This window comes from Engraulis encrasicolus, chromosome 5, assembly GCF_034702125.1.
Source record: "Engraulis encrasicolus isolate BLACKSEA-1 chromosome 5, IST_EnEncr_1.0, whole genome shotgun sequence".
In the NCBI taxonomy this organism is placed as follows: Eukaryota; Metazoa; Chordata; class Actinopteri; order Clupeiformes; family Engraulidae; genus Engraulis; species Engraulis encrasicolus.
In genome coordinates, this window is record NC_085861.1 from 1,164,415 (window position 1) to 1,174,414 (window position 10,000).

Here is a 10,000-nt window from a genome sequence, read left to right on the forward strand (position 1 = left end):
ATCGCCGAGGCGCTGAAAACTCAGGTAAGAGAAGACAGCGGAGGTTTAAAACTCGGGGAAGACAGCAGGAAGGGATGTTGGATCCTTGGAGAAGTCTGCAGCAGCGGCTGTTGTTGTTGCACGGGCAGCACTGTTCTCGTTGAACGTTGACATGTGTTTGTTTATGTTCTAGTATTAGGCTAATTATCGTGTAATAATAACACATATGGACTACTATGCTACGTGCTGGATTGGTGTTTGTTTACGGCTAAAAACTTGTTTATGGCTAAAAACACGATCCTTTCGCTTTTTAAACTGCAGTCGCGCCTTCTGTCGTAAAGCAATGTTCAGCCCTTCATGCTTGCACAATGACATGATGCGATTTACCCATAGAATGTATAGTAGGCCTATCTATGGATTTAAAGCAATGTTCAGCCCTTCATGCTTGCACAATGACATGATGCGATTTACCCATAGAATGTATAACTAGTTCTATCTATGGATTTACCAGAGAAGTAGAGGCACTGTGAAGTAGCCCAATTATAAAAACATTGTTCCACATAAGTAGGGGAGACCGGGGTTGGTTGTCACACGGGTAGGTTGTCACAGTCGTCATATCTCAGCCACTATAGGGCGTAGATCAAAAGTTTTGACACAGATCTGTTCAGAATTGGGGTCTAAGGTCACCTACGTTGATAGTGGAGGTGAAAACAGCATCACTTTGAAGTGAGACAACTTAAAGTGTTTTTCACATGCAAAACCAACTTTTGAGGACTCCATTGTTTTTCTTATAAGTCATGACACTATAAGTTGATGTCACAATAAATGTTGCCATTTGAAAGTGTAAAGGTAAAGCTACAAATTGGTTAGTTTCTTTCAGAGCTAGAGTAATGTATGTGGACACAAGCCTCCAAAATAGCTCAAAATGTCAGTTGGGGTAGGTTGTCACAATTTTTTCGGGGTTGGTTGTCACATGAATTACATTGCAAAGTTGTTAGTACTGGCATTGTTATGACTTTTATTGGGCTATGGTTTGTCCTGTGCACTGTATGTTTGCATGATTGAGGATTGGTTGGCTTTGTGTTGAACATTTTTGAACTTATGGATAACATTTATGGATTGATGATTTTTTAATGAATTTCAGTGACATTTTAATGAATTTAATGAAATGAAGCAAAAATGAAATAAACTAATGGCTTTTTAAAATGTAATTGATGATTTTATACACATGAGATTAGTTTAGTGTAGTTTAGTTTCATATTTCATTGAAAATAATGAAAAATATATAATTTAAAATATGTCTCTATTTTTCCATTTTCCCCATTACAATAACACAGGGACAACCAACCCCATGGGGTGTGACAACCTACCCCGCAATGGGGTTGGTTGTCACATCTGTGCAAGGTGCCTTTGACAATCCATATCTTTTTAAGAGAAAGGAGTCTTCTGGATCTAAGACTATCCAAATGGACCTGAGACATCAGTCAATAACTATGGACAGAAAGGGTGTCCTTACCATATACCAATGTAGCAGAAATTAGATTTAAGTAAAAAGTGTGACAACCAACCCCGGTCTCCCCTAATGACATACTAATAATGTTGTAATGTGTATCCATAACAGGTAGGCTAATTGCTGTTGTCAGTCATATTAATGCAACTTGTCCTCTACTGTCGCTATTCCTTTGTTCTGCTCAGTCGGCCTAGTTCTGTCCCCGTATGAACCTGCTGGTTGATAACCTACTCTACTATCTGCAAGTTTCTGCAAGTGGGCCAAAGGTTGAGGCCAGCATTTACAGCTGCGTTTCTCAACGGGGGCTCTACAGCCCTCCTAGGGGACGTTACAGGGAACCCTCTGGGGGGCGTTGAGAAGGAGTCAGCTGAAAGGTGCGGTGCTTAGACCTAGTTGCCATTCGGGGGCATTGGTCTATTGTATTTCATAATAACCTACATTTCGGGAGGGGGGGCTTGGCAGGCTTATGCTGAGGTCAAGGGGGCGTTGGGAGATGAGTCCAAGTGTTTGTTAAAAAGCTTGAGAACCAGGTGGTCTAAACGGATGCATAGCCTACGCTCCAGCTAAACTCCTGTCTTACTGCAATGAAGGGTTAAAGTCTGAAAAGCTGCGTCTCCTTCAACGTGTGTGTGTGTGTGTGTGTGTGTGTGTGTGTGTGTGTGTGTGTGTGTGTGTGTGTGTGTGTGTGTGTGTGCCTGCTTGAGTGTGTGTGTGTGTGTGTGTGTGTGTGTGTGTGTGTGTGTGTGTATGTGTGTGTGTGTGAATGAAGAACCACACACACCATTTTCAGGTGTTGTTCATGACCTTACAGGCTACGTTTAGACAAGAAACCGGACATTTTAAAATATCATTTTTTTTCGATATTCAATTAAAACATTTTCAATTCATCATAATTCATATTCTGAAGGTTGTTGTATTCCATGCTATTTGTGTAATCTGTAGAGCCAGAAAAGAGCTTTCAAACAACACCACAGACATATTTTTGTGACTTACACTGACTGATGTAATCAAGATTGATATAATGATAATGACTGATATAATGCATAGTGTCCTACCCTCATATGTAAACCTTTACTAGTCTGTTTCTCCCTTAATATTGGTGTCAGATTCACACAAATGCAGTTCTTAGGTGCTACCTTGTTACTAAAAAGGCACAGCAAAGTATGATTGAAATCTTTGTCGGTCAGGTCCCAAAGTGTCTGATTTCATGTCAAATGACCCCTGTGTGTGTGTGTGTGTGTGTGTGTGTGTGTGTGTGTGTGTGTGTGTGTGTGTGTGTGTGTGTGTGTGTGTGTGTGTGTGTGTGTGTGTGTTCCTCTAGAATGTGGAGTACATGTTTGGCGTGGTGGGCGTGCCGGTGATTGAGGTTGCCATGGCAGCGCAGGCGTCCGGGATCAAGTACATCGGCATGCGCAACGAGCAGTCGGTAAGATCAGCCAATCACGTGCGAGAGATTAGTGATGGGCAGTGAGATCAGCCAATTGGGATTGAGCAATTACTATTACAATACGAATATGACATGGTTTTATATCAATACATCAATAAGATTATATGACAAGGTTTTATATCAATATATGAATATGACAAGGTTTTATATCAATATATCAATACAAATATGACATGGTTTTATATCAATACATCAATACAAATATAACACGGTTTTGTTCAATATATCAATACGAATATGACAAGGTTTTATATCAATATATCAATATGAATATGACATGGTTTTATATCAATACATCAACAACAAAACAGCAATGACATCTGAATCTGAATATGATTGAGTTTTCTACAACATCTCAATATGAGTATAATGATACAGTAAATGGTTTTGGCGTTGGCCCGTACATCACAGGGTTGTAGGGTCAATCCCCACCAATCCCTTCCTCCCTACATGGCTGAAGTGCCCTGGAAGTGAAACACCTAAACGCAAGTTGCTCCAGGGACTGTAACCAATACCCTGCTGTAAACAACTAAGTCACTTTGGATAAAAGTGTCAGCTAAATGTAATGTTACGCAACATAATGAATATGATCTAACTTTAGTCAATACATCAATACGAATATGTGATATGTCATGGCTAAGCGGTTAGGGCGTCATACTTGTAGCCCAAAGATTGCTGTTTCGACCCCCGACCCGCCAGGTTGGTTGGGGGAGTAATTAACCAGTGCTCTCCCCCATCCTCCTCCATGAGTGAGGTACCCTGAGCATGGTACCGTCCCACCGCACTGCACACCGCACATGGGGCGCCACTGAGGGCTGCCCCCTTGCACAGGTGAGGCATAAATGCACTTCCGTTGTGTGCAGAGTGCACTTGTGTGCTGTGGAGTGCTGTGTCACAATGACAATGGGAGTTTAAATTTACCATTTGGGTTTTCACTTCACTTTTATTCTTAATTCAATGTCTCAAAAACACAACAGCAACGTAAATTAGAAGTTGCTTAAGACTGGAGAGACAGTGATCCCTCTGAGTTCCACATTACGATACGATTATACTTTATTGTCAGTTTTCACTGAAATTCATTTTGCATCCCTGAGCAACACTCGTTTAAGACAGGACATACACACAACATCACATCACATTAGTGTGTTACTCACCTTCTAGTCCTGAACGCTTGGTGTTGTGTGTGTGTGTGTGTGTGTGTGTGTGTGTGTGTGTGTGTGTGTGTGTGTGTGTGTGTGTGTGTGTGTGTGTGTGTGTGTGTGTGTGTGTGTGTGTGTGTGTGTGTGTGTGTGTGTGTGTGTGTGTCTGCAGGCTTGCTACGCAGCTTCTGCTATTGGATACCTCACTGGCCGGTAAGATATGGCACCTTCATGAGTGTGTGTGTGTGTGTGTGTGTGTGTGTGTGTGTGTGTGTGTGTGTGTGTGTGTGTGTGTGTGTAGACGTGTGTGTGTGTGTGTTTGTGAGTGCGTGCATGCATGCGGGTGTGAGTGTTTTGTCTTCTCCAGTGTATCATTCTCGTGTGTGTGTGTGTGTGTGTGTGTGTGTGTGTGTGTGTGTGTGTGTGTGTGTGTGTGTGTGTGTGTGTGTGTGCTTTCGTGCATGCATGCGTGCGTGTGTGAGTGTGTGTGTCTTCTCTAGTGTGTCCAGTAGAATCATTCTCATTAGTGTGTGTGTGTGTGTGTGTGTGTGTGTGTGTGTGTGTGTGTGTGTGTGTGTGTGTGTGTGTGTAGGCCAGCTGTGTGTCTGGTGGTCTCAGGTCCGGGTCTCATTGTGTGTGTGTATGTGTGTGTGTGTGTGTGTGTGTGTGTGTGTGTGTGTGTGTGTGCGTGTGTGTGTGTGTGTAGGCCTGCTGTGTGTCTGGTGGTCTCAGGTCCGGGTCTCATTCATGCTCTTGGAGGGATGGCCAACGCCAACAGCAACTGCTGGTGAGTCTCACACACACACACACACACACACACACACACACACACACACACACACACACACACACACACACACACACACACACACAGCGTGTTGTGAACACAGCGAAGAAGATCATTGGAGTACCACTCCCCTCCCTGCAGGACATTTACACCACACGCCTCACCCGGAAAGCACTGATGATCGTCAAAGACACAAGCCACCCTGGACACAAACTGTTCAGCCTCCTGCCCTCTGGAAAGAGGTACAGGCGCCTCCGTCCCCGTACCACCAGGCTGGCAAGCAGCTCAATGCACCAAGCGATCAAGATGCTGAACACTCAACCCACTCTCCCTCCACTGTCAGCCTCTAGCCAGCCAGGCCACTGACAACCCCCCCTCATCCCCCCACCACCATATCTGCGACTGAAACATTCCACCTGCACTACTAATTTTGTGACTGAACTCTCAACCTGCACTAACTCAAAACACACACACACACACACACACACACACACACACACACACACACACACACACACACAAGCACACTGCACTTTCTGCACTAAACCCAAACATACACACACTGACACACAACTCACACACACACACACACACACACACACACACACACACACACGAACACACACACAGACGCACACCGCACCTTCTACCTGCACTAAACACACACACACACACACACACACACACACTGCTGCTGTTGTACTTGATAGACCTTTTTAATATTTATTTTTCTTCAAAATGCTACTACTACTATGTCAGAACGCTATAAAGGACTCTTTAGGAAAAGCACAAAAAAAAAAAAAAACCCAAAAAAATTACCTCTTAATGTATGTTCTCTACAAGTCTTCTGTTGTCCAGTCTTGCACTTTAAATGTCTGCATGAGCAATGTCTACGTCCATACTGTCTTATGTCCATGTATAAGTACTGTCTATGTCTATACTGTCTATGTCCTTACCTAGATTAGTCTATGTCTGCATGGGAAAGCAAGAAATGTAATTTCAAATTCTTTGTATGACCAGTGCATGTAAAGAAATTGACAATAAAACCCACTTGACTTGACTTGACTTGACTTGACTTGACTTGACTTGACTTGACTTGACACACACACACACACACACACACACACACACACACACACACACACACACACACACACACACACACACACACACACACACACACACACACACACACGCTGACCATGCTGACACACACAAATGATGACACACACACACACACACACACACACACACACACACACACACACACACACACAATACCAAGCATTCAGGACTACTAATCACTTTCATCCAGTGAGAGTTTGACACCATGTCACACGTTGCATCCCTAGTCACAGCTGGACTGAGTTTGGTCAAGTGGAACACCATTCCTACCCATCATGCAACACTTCCAGCCCAGAATGCATTGCTGTATATCTACTTATGTAGACGTTGTGGAATGTTGAATGAGCCTATTATGACTGACTGTACTGCAATTTTGTGTTGTTTTGGTTGCTATTGTCTGATTGTCGATGTCGGGTCAAGTGCTGCATGTTTGTAGGTTATTTAATGCCCTGGGTTATGATATCGATTGCTAGATTTTCATTGGTTTTCTGCTTCAATTCTGCATTCTAATTGGTTGTTGGGTTGGATGCTTTATTCCAATTAGTTATTGGGTTGAATGCTGCGTTGTGATTGGTTGTTGCAGGCCGGTTGTGGTCATCGGCGGCTCCTCGGATCGTGATCAGGAGACTACTGGAGCCTTTCAGGAGTTTCCACAGGTAAGCTACACGGCCGCGTGTGTGTGTGTGAGTGTGTGTGAGTGTGTGTGAGTGTGTGTGTGTGTGTGTGTGTGTGTGTGTGTGGTGTGTGTGTGTGTGTGTGTGTGTGTGTGAGTGTGTGTGTGTGTGTGTGTGTGTGTGTGTGTGTCAGAAAGGTTATTTACAGGGTTGTGTGCGCGTGTGCGTGTGCGCGTGCGCGTGCATGTGTGTGCGTGTGTGTGTGTGTGTGTGTGTGTGTGTGTGTGTGTGTGTGTGTGTGTGTGTGTGTGTGTGTGTGTGTGTGTGTGTGTACTGTAGTGTAGTTCTGCCCACCAGTGATTGTGTGTGTGTGTGTGTGTGTATGTGTGTGTGTGTGTATGTGTGTGTATGTGTGTGTGTGTTTTTCCAGGTGGAAGCTTGTCGTCTGTACAGTAAGTTCACTGCAAGACCGAGCAGCCTCTCAGCCATACCAGCTGTCATAGAGAAGGTACACACACACACACACACACACACACACACACACACACACACACACACACACACACACACACGTCTACACACACACACACACACACACACAGGCCCGCCGACAGGGGGGGACAACCGGGCTTTTTGTCCCGGGCCCTGGACTAGGGGGGGCCCATAACTGGGCCACCATGACGTTGGGATTCATTATTATATGGTCACTTCAAATGTGTTGATTTAGGGAAGAAAGGTGCTTTATTTGCATTCAAACAATGACTTATAGATATTTGCCTTCATTACCCTTGAAAAAAAACGGCCACTAACCCCCTATCACCCCTATTCCAAAATGGTTTGGTCTTTCTAGAAAAAAAGACGACATCATTCGATAAGTGGTCAGTGCGCGAGCCAATTAGTCAACAGCATGCACAAGTCAGGAGCGCTGAAAAGGAAAGAAAGGCGAAAAAGAGATGAAGAAGCCAAAAGCCTGAGAGGTTCTCTACATAAATATTTCAGAAAAGACAGGAGGCCGTGAGCAAGACACACGGATATCAATATCAGACAGAGTGGGGGCCTTGAATAATTTGATTACCACAACGGCTTAATTACACTGTGTTTCTTACGCCTATATCTAATTGAATCTATGAATATGCGCATTACTCCGCAAATATGTTTCTAAATCAAATTTTTCAGGCAGGGACGCGCACACGGATGAACACAATAGAAAACGGGCTATTATAATCCCTGGTTGTGTGGGATAATGTCTCGGGCTCATGTTTGCCAGGAGAAGGACAACCAACTTTTTAAACAGCGCTATGCAATTAGGGACGTCTCGATCCGATCACGTGATCGGAAATCGGCCCCGATCACGTGGTGTGCGACTCGATCGGAATCGGGTGTACCTACCCGATTAGGACTCGGATAAATACATTCTCATAATTTTTTTTTAAATGAACATGTTATAGTCTATCTATCACAATGCAGTGACACAGAGTGGAAACCCTCTTGACTTCACAATAGAAACATCCACAGGAACAACATTACATTGCCAACTGAAACGCATTGGAACACTGTAACGCACATCAGCTGATGACACTTCAGCAGCACTTCTCTCCCTCTCTCTCCCTCTCCACGTTAACACAAGCAACTGACCTCGGTCTTTATTCTGACCAATTTAAATGAAATGAACGCGACTTAAGCAAATATGACAGAGAACAAAGTAGGCTATAGCCAAGGTGACTTACACGTTGCGCTACTGTAGTGTATATCCACGTGAGGATTCCGGACGGCAAAATGCGACTTGACTATCCAACAGATAAATGACCACTGCGCCATAGCCTACTGCAGTCAACTGTTGTTCTAATTAATTTGCAACCAGTTGAACCCTGATGCAATGACGAGGACTCTGATGGAAGTTAACATTGATGTTTACTGAACCTTCCGACAATATGCAGGTGAAAACAACAAAAAATAGACTGTAGCCTAGTGTTTTAACAGACTCAACAATCTTGTGCATACATCTAAAAAACGATCTTTTTAAGCTATTTGTTATCTTAACTTTCAACTTCTAACATAACTTAATCCTATCACTTGTTAACATAAGAATCAATTTAGCTTCTGACTTTCCTTCTAGTGCTTGTTTTTACAGATAATTACGGACAGTTTCAGGATAGGAACAACAAGGGAGCCGTCGTAGCAACGGTTTCTAAGCACAGGTTGCAGGAAGCGTATCAAAATAAAAGCTCAATTCGTTCTCAGTGTGTCATTATCTAAAATGGTCATTCTGCACTGACCCAATAGTCCCACTGCCTACAGAAGTGTAACCGTTTTGTTTTGACACTGCAAATGTGTTATTTTGTCTGCTTAAAAGGTAGGCCTTTTGTATTTTAATTTGTATTTTAAACAAAAAATGAATTAATTATTATAAAAGTATCGGATCGGGACTCGGTATCGGCAGATTCACAAAATCAATGACTCGGACTCGGACTCGAGGGCAAAAAATGCTGATCGGGACATCCCTATATGCAACGCTATGCTAAATCTCCGCTTCGCACAGATGCTAACAAATCAACCTGTTAACTTTGTGAGGAGAAATACAGTGTAGATTCGTTGTGCATAGTTTTCTGTAAATTGACATATTCCTGTGTTACTCCTGCTGTGGGGAGGCTTTGATGAGGGAGGGAGCACAGCAGCACACTCTGTGTGTTCCTGTTCACTTGCTCACTGTCATCACACGTCACTTGAAGTCAGTTTAGCAAACGGTGACTCCTTCTCAGAGTTTTGATGTGCAAGCCTTCAAATTGCGAAATTGCACTTAGGCTGCACTTGTGTTTTTAATAGGAATGAGAATCCTATATATTTTGTTCCTTTTTAAAATAAATGTAGACTAGACTGCATGGATAGAACAATGTTATGTTTTCAAAATGGTGAAATTGATTAGGTTTTTTTTGGCGGCGGGGGGTGGGGAGCTATAGTCTACCTCGGGTATTACATGTGTCTCCCTCTGGTGGCCAGGCGGTGCGGTGCAGCATATTTGGGCGTCCGGGAGCCTCCTATGTGGACATCCCAGGAGACATGGTGAACGCCAAGCTGGACCCGGCACAAGTCAGGTGTGTGTTTGTGTGTGTGTGTGTGTAATGTGTGTGTGTGTGAGAGAGAGAGAGCACATGTCTGTGTATAACATGTGCAGAGATGTGAAAAGTGAAATAAAGTAAAATAAACAGAAGCACAGTTTCGTTCCAACACAGATAACTTGCATGTATCTGAGTAACCCGTAGACCTGTGTACTTGTCTTACCATCAGCTAACTCAGCACTGATTGGACCAAGTTTCAGTGTTTTTCAGTAACAACAGTCTATGTACCTCATTAGGTAGTTTTGCAAACATCAACCTGATGCACTGACTCGGACACATCATC

At 43.5% G+C, this 10,000-nt stretch overlaps 1 protein-coding gene across 1 annotated transcript in view; it reads left to right on the forward strand.

Annotated features, from left to right (window-relative positions):
• hacl1 (2-hydroxyacyl-CoA lyase 1) overlaps window positions 1-10,000 on the forward strand; it is a 38,288-nt gene that overhangs the window by 289 nt on the left and 27,999 nt on the right. The window contains exons 2-8 of the mRNA XM_063197922.1: window positions 1-24; window positions 2,811-2,915; window positions 4,248-4,288; window positions 4,782-4,862; window positions 6,571-6,643; window positions 7,032-7,109; window positions 9,599-9,693. Of these exons, the coding sequence (XP_063053992.1) occupies window positions 1-24; window positions 2,811-2,915; window positions 4,248-4,288; window positions 4,782-4,862; window positions 6,571-6,643; window positions 7,032-7,109; window positions 9,599-9,693 (497 nt within the window). The remainder of the gene's footprint in view (window positions 25-2,810; window positions 2,916-4,247; window positions 4,289-4,781; window positions 4,863-6,570; window positions 6,644-7,031; window positions 7,110-9,598; window positions 9,694-10,000) is intronic.